The sequence below is a fragment of the Vipera berus genome, assembly GCF_964194415.1.
Source record: "Vipera berus genome assembly, chromosome: 2".
NCBI classification, from domain to species: Eukaryota; Metazoa; Chordata; class Lepidosauria; order Squamata; family Viperidae; genus Vipera; species Vipera berus.
In genome coordinates, this window is record NC_138203.1 from 159,611,789 (window position 1) to 159,631,518 (window position 19,730).

General features: G+C 41.9%; 1 protein-coding gene across 1 annotated transcript in view; it reads right to left on the bottom strand.

Annotated features, from left to right (window-relative positions):
* The window catches only part of SDK2 (sidekick cell adhesion molecule 2), a gene marked incomplete at both ends in the record, with an annotated part of 415,888 nt that overhangs the window by 21,533 nt on the left and 374,625 nt on the right, over positions 1-19,730 (bottom strand). The window contains 8 exons of the mRNA XM_081321147.1: positions 7,280-7,466; positions 13,493-13,608; positions 14,168-14,269; positions 15,192-15,248; positions 16,296-16,431; positions 17,548-17,618; positions 18,540-18,643; positions 19,387-19,588. Of these exons, the coding sequence (XP_081177273.1) occupies positions 7,280-7,466; positions 13,493-13,608; positions 14,168-14,269; positions 15,192-15,248; positions 16,296-16,431; positions 17,548-17,618; positions 18,540-18,643; positions 19,387-19,588 (975 nt within the window). The remainder of the gene's footprint in view (positions 1-7,279; positions 7,467-13,492; positions 13,609-14,167; positions 14,270-15,191; positions 15,249-16,295; positions 16,432-17,547; positions 17,619-18,539; positions 18,644-19,386; positions 19,589-19,730) is intronic.

Consider the following 19,730-nt stretch of genomic DNA (forward strand, 5'->3'; position numbering starts at 1 on the left):
GGACAGCAACGAAGGCCTTTTTAGAATGTCAAGCTATGGCATGCTGCCCACCTTTTATCTGACTTCATTAAAATTTGTCGTCCTGAAATTCTGTGTAGGTGATAGACTTTTTTGAGATTTCCCTGTCTTAGCTCCTCTAGTTGAGTTAATATTGAGTGCTTATGAAAGCTAAAAAAAAAGAAGGAAGAATAAAAGAATAAAGCTGGATATGCTGTTAAAAACCATTTGTCTATTCATATTTGCTAACAAGAAAACATTGGGAGGCCAAGTTAAAAAAATCCTGTAAGAATGAAAAAATATTGACAACCTGAAAGAGGAACAGGGGAGGCTGAGTGGTGGCAGTGCTAAGAAAACGTTCATTATGACATTCAGAACTACAGACAGAGAAACTACTGTATCACAGCCTTAGGCAAAATGGCCTTCTCCTTTTTTCTAGTTCCCTTCAAAAGAAATGGAAACAAATTGAATCCAACGGATTGAACTGAAATAGAATCACGGGATGATCTGAGCAGGGGGCCTGAAAAAAAGGAAAATAAAGGAAAATATCTCTAACATTTTTGGCCAAAATCCATTGCTATGGTTCTTCTCATATTCCTTTGTGTTTTGCCAAGAATAACCTTGAGGCACGGGTGTCAAACTTGCCGCGTCACGTGACATGTCGCGACATATTGCAACTTTTTTTGCATTGCTGGAGCTGGGGTGGGCACATCCTCCGCATGATGCAACCAGTCCGTTTGACACCCCTGCCTTAAGGATTCAAGAAAAGGGAAGCCAGGAAAGCAGCTCCTACTACAGGCTCTATTGACTCCCTCTGGGCAGAGATAACCAAGATCCTAGCTTAGATCCTTGATGATGCCCTCAGCTTAAAGGGCATTTCATTAAGCCCAGATGCTAGAGCTGAATATGGCTCCTCATATTTCCCCCACCACCACTTTTTAAAAAATATATTATTGCCTTTGATATCCAGACAATGTAAGCTGAGATTGTAATGAAGTGCATACCAAACCAGAAGTTGTGGGATGGAAACAGGTGATACCAACATGCACAAAACAAACGACTGAAGATGGAGACCAGGACTTCAGACTACAAAGCAACATATGCCTTTTCCCGCAACATCAAATTGTTGCCTAAGTAGTTTGAATATTCTGCTGGATTTCAGCCTGGCAGGAATGCATATTCAGCAACAGAAGACAGTTTGGTTATCAAACTTCTAGCAGAAAAGGGTCACTTTCTTCAAAAGTGACAGGAAGTTTCGAGCAGGAGGAGGGTGAGGCAAGTCTTATGATTTGGGCAGGAGGGGGGGAACTGCAGAAGCATGTTGAATAGGGTGGCTGCCAATCTGAAATTAAGAGAGCGTGGAGAGGAACTCAGGCCTTCACTTTAGAGGAAGACCTATCGGGCAGCTTTTAAGATTTGTGGACTTCAACTCCTTAACAACTTTTAAGACTTGCAGACTTCAGTTCCCAGAATTAGCAATTGGGCTTCAACTCCTTAGCAACTTTTAAGACTTGTGGACCTCAAGTTTAGCAACTTAGCAACTTTTAAGACTTGTGGACTTAGCATCTTTTAAGACTTGTGAACTTCAACTCCCAGAATTCCCCAGCCAGCAGTTGTCAAGATTGGAAATCCCAGATCTACATGATGGATCTGCACACAAAAATAGAGTTGGATAATTTCTGTGATTTTATTCTTTTATAACAGAGAGTTCTTGGCTTATCATTCTTGAACCAATTACAAAATGTCCTTATGTTTTGAGACAAGAATAGCTTCCTTTCATTGTGGTTCTTTGACCTGGTATTGAAAAGGAACAGCAGAAGTGGGGAACATAGCTGTGTCATGTTACCCTGGGCAATACTGTGAGCCTTTATAACAAGAAATAAATAAATTAGGCTGGGAGACTTCAAACTTGAAGCCCATTTGCGAGGGCCGAATAAGGAAGCCACAACAGTGGTAAGATGAATGAAGCCAGGGCACAGAACATTTTAAAGGGAAATAACAATAACAACATCAGCAACTGTTAATCTCTTTGTAATTCATTCCACTCATATTTAGCCTATCAAACTGCATCATCCAACTGGTGGCAAATATGGGAGACATTTTTATTAGTCCACCAAAAGGCCCCCATCTACTGGCTCATTTATAAAGGCAAATCTTTTCCTATTTCCTTATTTCTTCTGAGTTCCTTTCATATTTTCTGTTATGTATTGGCTCAATGGTAATACCACATGGGTTGCTGGAGCAGCTAACGGCTCTCCAGCAACCCAGACTACAAGTCTCCAATGCTGCTATTGGCTGTCCCTAGGCGGCAAATGGTTGTTTCAAACCTATTGGCTGCCGCTAGACTATATATTGCGGCTGGTTACAGCCCAATTCTTTGTTAAGATCTTGCAAGCAATAAACCATGAGTTTTCCTATACTCACTTGCCTCATCTTCATTCCTGCGCCAAAGAACCTGCTACACAACACTGGCGATGAAGGTGGGATCCTGCTTCCCTGAAAAAGAACTGAAGTCTCAGAGGGGAAGGCAGTGCACGCCAGAGGGAAAAGGCATTTCCCCCCCCACTCAAGGTCGGCTAGCAACTTATGCTAGCGACCTCGTGCTCAGCGGACTCATTCCCTGAGCCTGGAAGCAGGATAGGAAGAAATCGCAGGAACGAGCGAGAAACAGAATGCTGAAGGTCAGAAGACTTTGAGAATTCGATGTGAAGCATCCAGAAGAATGGCCATCTTATTTGTCCCAGGTAGAAAACTACCTCTGGGCAAACCAAATCGTGGAAGAACGCCTCAAGGCCGCAAAGCTACTCTGCCTCTGTGGCCCAGCAACCTTTGATTTGGCCAAGAACCTCTTCGCTCCAACAACAATAGAATCAGTCTCTTACGTGGACCTCAGGAAGAAGTTAACCGAACATTTCCAGCCCAAGATGTCTGAAATGGCCTGGCGTTTGACCAGAGTGCAGCAAATCGGTGAATCAGCTTCAGAATTCATCACGGGCCTGAAGCAGGCCGCACGCCTTTGCAAATTTTTGAACTTAGAAGAGAGACTACGAGATTGGCTTGTTTGCGGGCTATGGAACCGAATGCTTCAACAAAGACTCTTTGCCAGACCGAATTTAATGTTTTCAGAAGCACAAGACGGAGTTTTGGCTGACGAAGCCACCGAGGGTACAGTTCAAGCAGTCCATCCTGCCAAAACGACAAAGCATGAAGAAACGGTCCACCATGAGGACACCAAATGCGCCGAAGAGTCCTCCAAGGAGGAAGAACCAGAAATCAACAAACTTCAAAAGCAGCCCAACGCGCAACAGCACAACTGCTAGCAGCAAGAGAACACTTACAAGGCCGTTCTCTTACCTAGATATAAGGGGTGCGGCGGCAGCCATTTTCGCACAGATTTCAGATTCCGGTCAGCTACGTGCAGAGCCTGCTGGACAGGCCACATCGCAGCGGTTTGCAGAGCCTGCCAGAGGGACCGGCCACCCAAACACCAGTCAGAAGAACCGACTAGGAGAGGTACTGGGGCCCAGGGTCTGTTTAGTGTGGGGTTTTTCAGAAGCCGTAGAAGCGTGTGCCGCACTGGGGCCCGACGCCCCCTCAAACCTAAACTAGGAGTTCCTTGTAAAATGGAATTGGACTCTGGCTCTGCAGTCTCCATTATTTCTCAAGACACTTTTGATTTCGTGTAACAATTGGGCCAAACTGAGGCCCTCAGACATAATTCTAACTGACTTTCAAAATGCTCAAGTTAAAGTTAAGGGAGAAGCCACCTTGACTGTAAAATTTAAGTGGTTTTATGGGCACCTGGATGTCATAGTAGTAGTGGGCCAGAGAACGAGTCTCATTGGACTCAATTGGTTTGATGCCTTAGGTATTCAGATTACTGGTATCAATCGGACACAAACTGCAAGCCTCTCGTCAGTATGTGAGGACTATGTTGATGTTTTTGATTCTGCCCTAAGAACATACACAGGCCCGCCTATCTCATTCAAGCTAGACCCCAAAGTAGTTCCAATTAGGGTTAAGCCTCGAAGGGTCCCCTTTGCCTTAAAACATAAAATTGATTCTGAACTTGACAAGCTTGTAGAACAGGGCGTTTTACAGCCAGTTGATGGGGGGGGGAGTGGGAAACTCCTATAGTCACCCCACTTAAAGCCAATGGGGAAATTCGCATTTGTGCTGATTATAAATGCACCCTAAACAAAGCCCTCAAGCAACACGCGTACCCAGTTCCAGTGGTCAACCACATTTTAGCCTCCTTGCAAGGGGGTACTATTTTTGCTAAACTTGATTTAGCACAGGCCTATCAGCAATTGCTGGCTGATGAGGCCACAGCTGCGGCTCAGACGATTGTGACTCACAGGGGGGCTTTCAAAGTAAAACGCTTACAGTTTGGAGTCAGTGTTGCCCCAGGCATTTTCCAGGGAATAATGGAACGCACACTCAGGGGCATTCAGGCTGGGGAGTCCCCAGAAGTGTTAGCCAGCAGGCTCAGAGCTGTTTTACAGAGGTTTCGTGAAGCAGGCCTCAAATTTTAAAAATTGGGATTCCTTTAACAGAATTCTTGGGATTCAGAATTGATGCTAACGGCATTCACCCTGCTGAATCTAAAGTGAAGGCCATTAAAATGGCTCCTAGGCCCAAATCCAAAGGGGATCTACAAGCATTCTTGGGTCTCCTTAACCTCTATCACACCTTTCTACCTCATTAGCAGAGCCTTTGCACAGGCTTTTAGATAAGAAAGCTCCATGGAAATGGACTAATTTACATGAAAAAAGTTTCCAGGACTTAAAAGCACTATTGTCAGAAAAGTCCACTGTAACTCATTACAAAGAGTCTAAACCAGTATGTCTTGCATGTGATGCATCTCCCTATGGGGTGGGGGCAGTTTTAAGTCACTTAGAAATTCTGTCCATACAGGACCTGCCTGAATTTCCCCTCCATGCTGGGGACATTGCTGCTGAAACAGCTACAGATAGAACACTTAGCAGAGTACTTTCATGGGTATACACGGGGTGGTTGGATAAAAGCCCAGGTTCTGAATTTCAGAATTATTTTGTCAGAAGACATGAGCTTTCTGCCCACAAAGGGTGCATTTTATGGGGAAACAGAGTCATAATTCCCTTTTCCCTAAGAAACAGGGTTTTACAATCATTACATGAAGGCCATCCAGGCATTGTCAGAATGAAAGCTTTAGCAAGAAGCTACCTTTGGCCTTGACAAGGACATTGAGGCACAAGTCCATGGTTGTTATACATGCCAGCAATCTAGGCCTGAAATGCCACAGGCTCCAGTTCACAGGTGGGAGGAAACGCACACTCCCTGGTCTAGAATTCACATAGACTATGCTGGGCCTTTTCAGGGCCAGTTCTTTCTCATAGTGGTGGACAGCCACTCCAAATGGCTGGAAGTAATTCCTTTCATATTTTTTGTTATGTATTGGCTCAATGGTAATACCACATGGGTTGCTGGAACAGCTAATGGCTCTCCAGCAACCCAGACTACAAGTCTCCAATGCTGCTATTGGCTGTCCGTAGGTGGCAAATGGTTGCTTCAAACCTATTGGCTGCCACCTAGGGGCTAGACTATATATTGCGGCTGGTTACAGCCCAATTCTCTGTTAAGATCTTACAAGCAATAAACCATGAGTTTTCCTATACTCGCTTGCCTCATCTTCATTCCTGCGCCAAAGAACCCACTACACAACATTTTCAATCAAAGAGGCGACTGAAATGTGCACCATTACTGTTAAACTGTTTTACCTGGGTAATCTCTGCAATCCATGGAAGAAATTCATGGGATAGATTTTTTTTACTACATCCTTTGCCTTTGGTTCCTGTTCTCAGCTTCAATATTTTTACATTTATCGAAAACAAGGGTAGACATAATATTTGCAGTCAATCTTCTTCCTTCTTATTTCCAGAGGTTTGTCATCTTTTCATGGAACTCCCAATTTTTCTATGCATTTTTATAGCTGAACTTCTTCCACTGCCCACCCCATTCCCTCTCAGAATGGCTTTTGAGTGCCTTTTTACTAATAGATTGGTATAGTCACAGGTACTTTAAAAGGCTTTTGAACATAGACATATTGTAATATCACTCTCAAGCTTCCACATTCAATGGCATTTTATTTATTATTTTATAACTGATCTTTCCTTGATTATGACCTTTCTCTGAGGAAGGATTTTGCTTTCAAATCACCACATAAACATAGACAAATGCATAGATTGGGCAGAACAGGGATACTAGCATATTATTTTCTTTCTTCTTCTACAGGACATGTGAAAGGATTTTTTCTAATTCAGAACTGGAAACTGTGACATGGGCAGATTCTATGATCACTCAGCTGTTGAATGTTTGGAGGCATATGACATTATGTCACTATTGGTCTGACAGATACCCCTAACTTTAAAGGATGTATTTAAACATGTACTGAGAAACAGGTGAGCTGGAATCTGGCAATCTTTAACAAACCCTCCCTCCCTGCCTTTAAACAAGCCTTGAAAATCTGGCTCTTCCACTATGCTTTGCGCTATGCAACTGTTGGATCTCTTTTGGTTGGGTTTTGTATAGGGAAGTAGAATTTTGTTGTTCTCTCTGTGTGACTATTGTTCTTTTCTGCTCTTTCTTGATATTTATCTTTTTTTTTTAAAAAAAGTAAGCTGCCCAGAGTCATTACATAAAGTTAGAAATGTTTTATAAACGAACAAACATGACCTACCAGACAACTATGCCCAGTGTTGGGCACAGACCCGCTAACCTAGGAATTAGTAAAGCAGTAATTGTAAGAGAAGGACTGGCAGAACCTGGGGGTGGTGTTAAAAGAGGGATCGGCCTAGAATCTTTATATAGCCACAAGCAAACCAAGTCCAACCTCCCTTGAATTCCCTTTACCCTTATCTAACTTCAAATAGGTTCTAATGATTAGATGAGAAGATTCCTGTGCATAGGATATAGAGCAATAATCAGTTTAATTGGATCTTCACATGTGGACTTGGTCTTTTGTGCCTGACATTAATCTTCTTAATTAACTGTTAGCACTTGTTTGGAGTTAGATAAGTGACAACAGGTTGACTTTAGTTAGCTTGTGGCTACCTAGGGATTCTAGGCTGATCCCTCTTTTAACTCTGCTCCCAGGTTCTGCCACTCTTTCCCCTACAGTGATTCTACGTTATTTGTATCTGGGCATCTGTCCACTTTAGCAAAGCCTTTGTCAATCGATGCAGAGTCTCTCCTCCACCTCTAAATGCCTACTGACCAGGGCCTCTCCTGCTATGTAACCTACCTGCTTGCTGGGTCCTGCCCTTGATAGGGATACTGCGTGGGCCATCACCTGCAGCATTGAAGGCAAGGACAGAGATGAGGTAGGAAGTGTAGCCCGTCAGGTTCTTCAGTTTGACACCACTCTCTGGTAAGAAGAGTGTTTTCACTCTTTCAGTTTCATTCTGCCGCTGAGCTTCCCAGAAATAAATCTGTGGAGCAGAGGAAATTGAACGCAATCAGAGGATATAGAAGGAAAATGTGCAGGAGAAAATAAAGAGGCAAGAGGTTATAATAAAGATACTTACTTCTCTCTTTGGGTTTGGCACATGAACCTATTCTTCCATTCCAAAATGTGGACGTGAAAAGTCAATTTTTTTCTAAACTAGCAAGTTTTCGTTCCAGTGGTTACGTATCACATCTTTTCTTTCAGAGTTGTATCTCTTTATGTAGCACCCCCCCCCCCAAATTATCCTAAGCCTCACACCTGGATTCTTCAATAGCATCTTCGAGACACAGTTGCATTTAACTGACTTCTCAGAAATAAGCTCTTTGACAGTGTTGATGAATTAGTAAACTATAATGAAGATACTTAATGAAGTGATTGTAATGTATTAGGTTAGTTCACTAATGGTTGTTATAATCAGTTGCTGTGTATGTTTGAAAAGAGTCTCCAACTGTCTTGGAGTAAACGGCTAGCCTGCAATTTAAGCGGGAAATTGTTCTTTAAATTGATTGGCCGCCGCCTAGTGGCGGCACTGTATAAATAGATGTCAAGTGGTTGTCAGCAATAAAGAGCAGTTGTATTACATCAGTCTGGTCAATGTCTGAACGAACGCAATACGTAACAGTGGTATTTCAAGAGAAAAAATTAAGTCTCCCTTAAGTAAACCTTAAATCTTGGTAAACTCAGGGCTTTTTTGGTCATAGAATGCTCAGAACGGAGTTCCGGCACCTTTTTTGGATGGAACCTTGTAGGGTAGGCAAGGCGGGTTTTATGACATGTGTGAGTTCCAGCACCTTTTTCTTTTACAAAAAAAGCACTGGGTAAACTACATTGTCTTCTGGGATCTTTTATAATTTTCCATCCTAGTCTATATCCATGAGCTTTCCTAGTGGTCTCCCATTAAAATACTAACAGTTTTGACCCTGCCTAGCTTTTCTGAGACCAGCTACAGCGAGCTAGGTGCTGCCACCTAGCCACCACAGCACACTGGGAAACTGAAAAAGCAATGGCCCATTTAATAACTGCCTAACTGCCTGAAGAATTCAAAGATGCTTAGATGTCTGCCTTACAAATACACAGGTAATAATTACACAAGCATTACCTCTCCCTTGCTTCAAGATAGACATCTGTTTAAGGTTGGAACTTGATAAAGCATTTCCCTTTTTCTTTTCCTTAATGTAGGAAAAAATTGTCGTGATACTTGAACTGTGAAACTGCTAATCAAAGCTTAGCAAGTCTGGGTGCCTCCTCCCAGATTATTTTCTAGAGGGAGGAGGGTATTGAGGAGAGAAGGATTTGGGAGGCAGGAATGCAAGAACAAGTGTCAGGGAAGCTAAGAGTCCCACTGTAGGAAAATCTTCATCCATCAAAGGCCAGAATTAGAAATACATCTAGTATCAGGAAAGGCAAATATTAGCAAGCTGTAGATGTGCAGTACTATGAAGTCAACTTATTTATAAAACATTTAAAATTCTTTAGCAACATGAATTTGTTTATTTTAATGTAAATACAGTGACTGCACTATCCTAAATCTTCCCCACGTTGCACATAATGACCTTACTCAGAGACAAAGAAATAAAGGAGAAAAAAAAAACATCTAAAACAGAAAAAGTTTTAGTGGCATCAGCAAGAAAAAGAGATCCTGCAGAGGTCTCTCAGAGTTTATGGGTTTTTGTTTTCATTTTGAAGAGCAAAAAGAAAAGGACATTCACAAAAAAGAGATGTGTGACCAGGATGAATCTCTAAATGTGTTTTTTTTTATTGTTAACTATAACACTGTTCCAAGAGTTTTTAAGCAGGGTGCAGTGGCCTAGTGGTTAAAACGCTCGGCTTGTTGACCAGAAGGTTGGCAGTTTAAGATTTGAGCACCATGCAATGGGGTGAACTCCTGTTCTTGCTCCAGCTTCTGCCAACCTAGCAGTTTGAAAGCATGCAAATGCAATTAGATAAAAAGATACCATTTTGGTAGGAAGGTAGCAGTGCTCCTTGTGCCTTTGGCATATAGCCAAGCCGGCCATATGACAATGGAAGCACCTTCGCACAATGCTGGCTTCCTCCGCTAGGAAATGGAGATTAGCACCCTCCCCTAGAGTCGGACAGGACTATACAGGGGAAATCTTTACCTGGTATTTTTATGAAAAAAAATGTCCCCACAGAACTTGGAAGAAATAAAATAAAATTAGTGCAGGTTCGAGTCCCACCAGGCTCAAGGTTGACTCAGCCTTCCATCCTTCCGAGGTAGGTAAAATGAGGACCCAGATTGTTGGGGGCAATTAAGCTGACTTTGTAATAATGCCGCTTGGGGTGTGTGTGAAAGCCCTAATAAGCAGGCATATACATAGAATGAAGGCTACTGCTAAGCTTGTAAGCCGCCCTGAGTCTTCGGAGAAGGGCGGGATATAAATGGAATTAAAATAAATAAATAAATAAATAAATAAATAAATAAATAAATAAATAAATAAATAAATAAATTGAAATGAAAATGTATTTTAAAGCAGAGGATCTCACTACAGTAGGCGTATTCCTTTTATTACTGGAAAATATCAAGATTAAGTTTATTCATTCTTCCACTAGGCAAGACTGTGTAAGTAATTAATTCTTAGTCTTGATTTATGGGGTGAATAGAATGATACACAGTGCAATTCTGAAGTCATTTTTGAACGATATCCAGATTTCCACAGAGAAGCTGGACCTTCCATGAAGTCATGGTACCAAAGAGACAGCAACAAACAGGTTCCATGGCAACACTTCTTGGCACCCTTGCAGTTTCTTAGGAAACAAGAAAGCAACTTTCCTCAAAGGTCACTTGGTTGGCTTCTAACTGTCCCCTTGTTCCTGACTGGACATATGCAGCCAGATGATGCTTATCTAAGATTGGCAAGAGGACACTTCTGGCTTCATAATGTACTTTCAACTTCACGACTCGGGAGACAATAGATCAAGGTGGCCTTGTGACTTGGGAGAGCACCAGACATTGCTTTGAATGAATATTAGAGCTTAATTGCATATAATAAGGTCACAAAACCAATATGTTTTCTGGAGTACATATCTGTCTTACCACTGCCGAATTCCTGCATTTGTGTAGGACAGGGGTCTCCAACCTCCAGGCGGCAGCACACTAATGGGCCGTGAGCGGTTCAGAACCGGGCCGCAGAAGTGGCAGGCGAGTATGCACACAAATGTACACATCGCCACTTGCGTGAGCTGAGCACATAGTTGCCAGCCACTTGCGCAAAACCATCTCCTCTCCCCCCCCCTCCATTCCGCAAAGCCGGAAAAGTTAAGGAACTCTGATGTAGGCATTTAATCCCTAAACTATACTATACTGTAGTATATTATAATATTTAATTATATAATGTTTTATATAGGGGTTAAATTATAACTCTCATAGTATAAGGATTATATTATTACATTACATTATAATGTTATTTTACTAATTATAAAGGTTAAACATATTGGTTTGGGTGACTACTGAAATAATATAACCTGGCCTTTTCATTGCCCTTGCCCTTGCTGTATTTTATTTTATTAATCAAATTTTATTATTTCTTCATTTGTTTGTTGTGAGCTGCCCAGATTTGGGCAGAATGCAAGTTAAGCAAACAGGTAAATAAATAATATATGGCTGACCTGCCACGCTAGCTGTAGAATTATTTCAGCTATCCCACATATTAGGAATGCACTTAGTAGTATAGACAGAGAATGAGGTGGCTGGATGGAGTCACTGAAGCAGTAGGCGTGAGCTTAAATGGACTCCAGAAGATGGTAGAAGACAGGAAGGCCTGGAGGAATGTTGTCCATAGGGTCGCGATGGGTCGGACACGACTTCGCAGCTAACAACAAAGTATTGTGGAGAAGGTTGATTTATATAACAGTCGTGCCTATACTACATGAGTTGGAAAGGTGGTCCTTTATACTTTTGGGACATAAGCAGAAACAAGAATGAAGCTCCCCCAGGAGCAAAAACATCCTTGATGACAGCATACAGAGGCACCAAGACCCACTGTTCTATTTGTAGCTCAATAGCACCTCTTACAGGTAAAAGATGGAACTGTGTTTTTTTTTTCTTTTGCTTTGTTCATTTTCACTTTAGCTGTGGGGCTGCCGCAGACTTGCTCACATTATGAAAGAGTGGCATGTGTATATGTTTATTATTTATGTTCTGCAATTCCTTTAAGAGCATAAATTGGTATATACATAGTGATATCCCCACTTATTTTTCTCCACAAAAGTCTTTTAGGGTTGATTGGACTGAGCAAGAAACAGTGAACCAGTGAGCTTCTGTGGTAGAGGGCGAACTAGAATTGGGTCTTCTCTGTTCTACTCTAATATCTTAACTGCTGCACAACATTAATTGTTAATACACAGGCTGCATGTGGCTCCCAATGTCTCATTTCGCAGAATCTCAGTGTGGGAAGAAACCATTATGTTTGGTGCAAAATTCCATATTAAGGAATCCCTGAACATTCCTGTATAAACACATCCAATGAAGGAAGACCATCACCTCCCATAATAGTTGGTTTCATTATTGAACTGTTTCTTTCAGACTTTTTTAAACAGAACTGTAGACTGCCTTCCCGTAATTTAAGATTATTACTCAATGTTCTGCTCTCTGGAATGATAGAAACTAGGTCTTGTTCCTCTGTGTGACATCCTTTTAAGTACTTTTAATATTCTATCAAGCCCAACTCAATTTTCTCAGTTTCTCCTTGTATGTTTCCATCCCCAGTCACCCTTCTTGCTTTCCTTTATACTAGTTTCATTATTTTTTCTCAAAATGAAGTGCTTGGAACTCGGCAACTCTCTTCAGGTGGTTGGACAATTTTGGATGCCGGGCTACTACACTGGATAGATCAGTGTTTCTCAACCTTAGCCACTTTAAGGTGTGTGGACTTCAACTCCCAGAATTCCTTGGGTGGTGCTGGCAGGGGAATTCTAGGAGTTGAAGTTCACACATCTGAAATGGTCAATGTTCAAGAAGAAACACTGTTCAAACCAGCTGTAGTATCCCAGCGCGCAAAACAGTGCAACCAATTTTGATAGAATTATGGAGTATTTTTCAGGGTTTGGATTAGATTTAGAGAATGGAAATAGGATTGCTGACACCTCCTGAGGTTGGGTTGTGTTCCTTGAAAAGATGCTCTTCCCTATTATTAAAACAACAACAACAACAAATAGGCAGAATAACACTTGCCTTTAAAAAGAGCAAGAGGGGACTGTAAGACGCAGAAAAATATTTGCTTCTAGAAAGAGAATCTCAGATTAATCTGTACCAGCAAAAACAAATGAGAGTACTGTGCTACCTTAAGGACTAAACAATTAACTTGTCATCTCCAGGATGCCTGTGTTATTACCAATTACTTTTTTATGAATGACCACAGGTAATACTGTAATGATCATTATGTTTTCCTATATTTTATTTCACGCTGATTTCTACCCACCCTCCATCAGTGTATACAACTATAACTCTGGATAATTCTGTGCAATTCTAATATTCAGCAGACATTAGTCTGTAAAATGTTATGGATTAATGAACATGCTAATTTCTAGTATGTCATAAAACTTTGCGGTGCCATCTAGCCTGACGCTGGACACTAATCTTCATTAATGCAAGCATTCCCAAAAGATTAGCAACAAAGAAGAATATCCTGTGATGTATTTATGTAATAATGACAGAAGAAGCAGCAACAGCAGCTGTAAGCCTGTTCCCAATTTGTATCAGGCATACGATTCTGGCTTCCACCTTTAAACATTCCTCAGGGTGAAAAGAGCACCAATCCACCCCCCTCCCCCAGGAAAGATCTTCCCCTCCCCTCCGTTGCATGGTTGGTTATCTTGTAGCCTTGAGGGGTCCACGGTGCTCTCTGAGCTTGGTTGTTTTCTTGGATTGCGGTGCACTGATGATGTTATTTAGTTTGGGTAATAAAACATCTGCAAGAAAACAACCAAGCTCAAAGAGCACCAAGGAAAACCTCATTTCAACCCTGAGCTGCAAATAATCTTTATCGGTACCTTGTAGCCTTGGATGTCTCCGTTCTGTGTCTCAGGAGGTGGTGGCTCCCAAGTAATGTCAAGTTGGGTAGCCGTGATGGTTTGGATAACTACATTCTGTGGTGCAGCTGTAGGGACTGAACAAAATGAAGAGAATGTAAGTCAGGAATGCACTAGACCCAGAAACAAATACATGCCTCATAAAAATGCCATGCTTTGGCCATGGACTTGCTTTTCTTCGGATCCAGGCCTGCTGGTGTCCTCCCGACAGTTTTGTCTTTATTGAGGAAAGAATGGATCTTTTGCTTATTACTGGTTGATTCTAATGGTTTTTCCAACAGCTGACCCAGACAGCAATAGCAATAGCACTTAGACTTGTATACCACTTAACGGTGCTCTCTAAGCGGCTTACAGATTGAGCACATGGCCCCCAACAATCTGGGTCCTCCTTTTACTGACCTCGGAAGGATGGAAGGCTGAGGTCAACCTAGAGCTGGTCAGAATCGAACTCCTGGAAGTGAGTAGTGAATTAGCCTGCAATACTGCATTCTAACCCCTGCACCACCACGGCTAACCCTATCCAAAAACTCTATGATTTAACCCTGAGCTAATCCTACATACCTCAGATGGGCAAGTAAATACATGACACAGAGACCCAAAGTAGAAAGACTCTTATAAAGCAGATGCTCAGCTTACCAGCTTCACCAACAAAGACCTCTTGGGGGGAACTGGTGGGGCCTTCACCCACAGCATTGTAGACGCTCATGCGTATCTCGTAGCGACGGTGTTTGTTCAGATCTGGAAAGATGGAGGAAATCAATGATCGTTTAGGAGCATAGAGGAGTGCTCATTGGGCTGCCTCCACAGCACATACTTTCTGGTTAGCATCCTCTCATTTTCCTCCCACTATTCCTTGCTTGAGAACCTGGCTACAGTGGCGTGTCCTATTTTCCGTCCAAATTCTTTAGATTGGAAAATTGAGGCAGAATATTGTTTCTGGCCAAAAAAGAGAAAGCAAACACCAAACAAAGCAAGAACAAGATCTCTGGTTTATTGCATGGTTTCTAATATGTGAACTTTAAAGGAACAAAAATGGGTCTTAATTATAGTTGTGAGTAAAGATGCTATTTTAAACAAGGGGAATAGAACTTAAATTGTTCAAGGGCGCTTCCTATCACCTCCATTTCATTTCCACGATTCCTGGACCTCATTTCCTCATCTCTTTTTTCAATACCCCAAAGAGGATGTTGCTCTCCTCATCTATTATTTCTCCATTTCATTCTACTGCAGTTGTGATACAGCCACATATGTGAAATGGAAAGCCACTTTCCCAGATATGCTATTTTAAGCTATTGATCAGTGTGGACTACACTTGTTCCGTTACTTGAATGGAGTTCTCAAAATAGGCTCTGTTATGGTTATTTCTTGTAGCATACTCGGGAAAAACCTGCAGAAATCAGCCTTACTAATTTTTGGATTTGGCAAGAGAGGGATAATAGTTATATTATATAATAGGATAATTGTAAACCCCACCTACTACCACTACCTTTAAAGAAACACAGCCCTAGTTTATGGCATCTTTCCTTCCAGACATGCTAATTGCAATTTGGCATCATCCCCAACAATCCTGTTGTGAGCGAGGCAGAGTTGCTTAACGCCCATGAGCCCAAAGACACAAGCAGAGACAGGAGTACAGACAAAGGAGGGAGTGGCCACTTACTGTCCAGCTCGTATTGTGTCAGGGAGGCCTCGCTCAGGTTCCGCATGGCATATGTTGCTGTGGGATGGCAGGTGGCCAGAAGGGGAAAAGCAGTGCAGTTAGCTACATGTAAAGAAACATCTGGACAACACAAACTAAACTAGGCAACACCATTATTGTGCAAGAAAGCAGCACAGGGAGAAATTCTCAGTCCAAGCAAAGGATGTTAAGGGGGTCTCATGAACAGTGAGGGGGGGGGGAAGAGAAAGGTGACAAATAGCTAGAGAGGGCAAGACAATCAAAGTTTCAAACGAGAAACAAAATTTCCCAGAATCTATTATAGACATTGGGATAGATTGGATATATATGTCCCATCATTCTGTACTCCATAAAAGCCTCTTTTGCCAACCAAGACCTTGAGCTGCTAAGGACTGACACACTGACACAAAAAAGCTTGCAACCCCAAGAGGACCAAATACAGCTGTAGTTTGCTGCAACAAAAGGCCATAAACAACTGCTTCAGATACTCCCTTCGGTGAAAGTTTTTATGCTGGATGTTTCTGCTTGTGCATTTTTGTAAGTTTATAATTGTGGGCCTGGGTATATTTTCATTAGTAAGTCACTGGAATGATTTGTCTGGAATGCCTTGCAGTTTTTACACAGCTGTCTTATTAACCAGCAGGATACATACATTATTACGTATTGCATGTGAACCTGGGAGAATAGGTTTCCCAATTTTCAAAGTAGTGTTTTATAATGTAATTTTAATATTTCTTGGAAAAGAGATTGCTTCAGACTGATTAATTAGAAAGAGGAATCCTGGACAGTGCTGTTTTGGATTTTTGATGCATATACTGGCTTTTTGCTGGAGTTCAATCATGTATTGCTCTAGGACAGTTACTGAATTTATTAGCATAGGAGGAATTGCACCATACTGAATGGAAGCCATATCATTGTAGGAAGCATTTTGTGCAATCCTTAGGACCAAGTCTTGTGAACAGCTTGCTTGGGAATGATATTGCAAACTCATTTAAAGGCAATCAGTACAGCCTTTTTCCAGAAGTCTGTTAAGGGAAGTACATTCTGATCGTCTTTAATTCATACATTCTCCCTCTGCAGACTTACGGGTCAACTCTGTCCATCTGGCATTGGGACTGCCCATGCTACGGGCAATAAAGCCTCGTACCCCTTCATATGGCAGCTCCCGATATCGGATGCGAAAGCCTAGCAAGATGCCATTGATTTTGTCCTCAGATGGGGCCTGCATAAGAAGACACAGTGAATGCACAAGTGATGCTTGGAAGCACAGAGTACCCACGCCAATATCTCCAAATGTGACAATTCTGAGGGATAACTTGGTTTTGGACTTTCATTATGTCCCTGCTAGCAGGATGGAATCCATGGATATAGGCAGAAGATGCCCCAAAACTGAGGATTAGTGTGTTGAAGTAGTCCCACTATCCAGTTTGGATCCCTCCAGCTTTCTCCTGATCTCATCGTTCCACAAGTTGTTTTTCATAATTCCACCCTAAATGCCTTTATGTTACTGGTTCTCTGCCCTCCCCCACTATATGCATACCAACTAGAGTTCACTTTACACTGCAGAGAGGATCATCCTTTCGCATAAATTCTGGGGCACAAGATCAATTTATGATGTCCTGTGTTTCAATAGCAAAGTCAACTACCCTGTGAACACAGAATCTTTCTTTGTGTTAGTTATCAGCTTGAATAATAAAGTTAAGTGCAAGTAAATGAGGAACTATTATTCTGTTTATTCAAAATAAGTTGCCATCCTGTTATCTTTGCTCAGATTTACTTGTATAAGATTGCATAACTGGAACTCCTTCCCTCTGGAAATCAAGCTTAGAACACTAAAGGTAAAGGTAAAGGTTCCCCCGCACATGCATGCTAGTCGTTTCCGACTCTAGGGGCCGGTGCTCATCTCCGTTTCAAAGCCGAAGAGCCAGCGCTTGTCCGAGGACGTCTCCGTGGTCATGTGGCCGGCATGACTAGATGCCAAAGGCGCACGGAATGCTGTTACCTTCCCACCGTAGTGGTCCCTATTTTTCTACTTGCATTTTTACGTGCTTTCGAACTGCTAGGTTGGCAGAAGCTGGGACGAGTAACAGGCGCTCACTCTGCTACGCGGCACTCGGGATTCGACCCGCCAAACTGCCGACCTTCTGATCGACAAGCTCAGCGTCCTAACCCACTGAGCCACCGTGTCCCTTCCTTAGAACACTATACTATACCAAAGATCGTACAGTATAGTATAAGGAAGAAAAAGGTTCCTTTAAAATGTAGGAATCCTTGAGCATTCTGATTGTTTTATTCAGAGTTAAAATGTGGAAATGAATGAAAGAATAAGCTACTCTACCTGCCAGCGGATCAACACGGATGTGGTGGTGTGTGGTGTCACTGACAAAATGGTGGGAGCTTCCTCTGGGGCTGAAGAAAAGAAGAAATGCAAGTCAAATACTCAAGCTCTTCTGTGATGAAAAGAGCACCAGGAAATGCAAGCTATGAAGTCATCATTTTTCACAGAAGTTTAAATGACTTCTTTTTGGAAATGAAGATCAAGTGTGATTAAAATTTCCTTACAGATTGGAAGATACCATGATCCTAAAACAAGTTAATTTTCTGGTGGAATACTTCACTAATCTGAAATAATGGAGCCAATTGTAACAGGTTTATCTTGGCCTTTTTAAAAATCTCATCTACCACATGCCTGTCTTAATTTGTTAAAGAACCTTTGTTTCTTCTGCTAATCATTCTTTTCATTAGTTTCTCTATAGATTTTACTCCATTGTATTTTCTATTTTCAGTTTCTATTATAACTCTATTGCTTGTCTTAATTGTGCCTAACGCTATTGTCTAAACTGAGCCCCAGATGTACCAATCTGCTCAATTTGTCACAGCACAAAGTTTGGCTCCCACAATAGCCAGCTTTATCTATGGCTTCTCCTTTTGTACTTTAACATAAACAAGGCCATTACCAATAAAAACATAAGAGATAAATCTACAACAGGGGAAATATAGCAGTGGATCTGAATAGGGTTAGATGTGAGATGGGTTATTATACAAGTGGGAAACCAGATAGTAGAGAAGGGGCAAACTAGCCCCCTTCCTTGTTCTTCTTTTGACCTGATTTTGTTTTGTTTCTTTTGTCTAGTTGTTGAGCTAGTACATTTTGAAGATGAGATCTTTTCAGATAGTCTAGGTGAAAGATAATCAAGTACCTAAGAATGCAACAGTGCACTCACTGAATTCATATTACCTTTTACATTGCACGATCATCTCTTTTCTCAAGAGATGGAGGAAAAAGGTTTTACACTGGGTAGTAATTCATGACCTTGCACGTTTGCATACCAGCCTGTAGTGTGGTGAGTGATTCTGACTCTTCACTGTATTCACTGTCACCGATGTCATTGGTTGCCTTAACACGGAATTTGTAGGTGGTGAATGGCTTCAATCTGCAAATAGAATGCAAGGTGTTGGTTTTTGGTTTTGGAAGAACAAATTCCCACATGTGTGTTGCTGTCTTCTGCTTGCTAAGACCTACATTCTATTTTTTTGTTTTTTTGTTCCAAGACCAGCAAATCCTTCCTAAGGTCTTTGGAAAAGCATTTTGGATGTATCTGTGTGACTCGACAGCTAGTGTTGCTTCCAAGCTTAGAGTTTAGTTATGAGAACTGAGTTCAGACTGGGATGCCACCCTTTAAATGGGATCCCTGACTTACGCCCACAATTAGGAGCAGAATTTCTGTTGCTAAGCAAGGCGATTAAGTGAGTCCCAACCCTGACTTTACGACCTTTTCGGCCACAGCAGTTAAGCAAATCACTGCAATTGCTAAGTGAATCAAATGGGTCATTAAGCAAATACGGCTTCCTCAACTGACTCTACTTATCGAAGTCTGCTTACGTGGCCCTGCAGTCATCAGGCTGGTTGCCCAGGGCTTGAATTCTGATCACACGACCCTGGGGAATGCTGAGACAGTTGTTAAGTGTGAGGACTTAACAGTCATATAAGTCACTTTTTTTTCAGTGCCATCGTAACTTTGAACGGTTGGTAAACAAATAGTGGTTAGTGACGGACTACCTGTGCACAGTCTTGGATTGTCTAGCAGCTGCTGAACAGTCTAACAAACTGGAACCCTGAACAACCGTTTCCTCTTCTAAATAAAAGTCTCTTGCATCGCATCAGTTCCTGCCTCACCTGTTCACAATGAAGGATGTGGTGTTGTGCTTCACAGATGCAGAATGCAACATCCATTTCCCATCAGGGAGTTCCCGTGTTTGCACAGTATAGTATCGGACAGGTGACAGCCCATCACTGCCTGGCTCCCAGGACAATAGCACATTCCTGGCCTTGACATCTTCCTGCAACACAATGGGCTTGCTGGGTGGTTGGGGACGGTCTGGGAGATAAGACAGAGACGGATCACTGAAAGCTAGTTTTTCATGGGATGAAAAAGAGATACGGCAACGATAAGGGTAGGCCAGAGATTATTTTCAGGGTGGTACAATATGCACAGGAACCCTGACGCTTTACTAATCTAA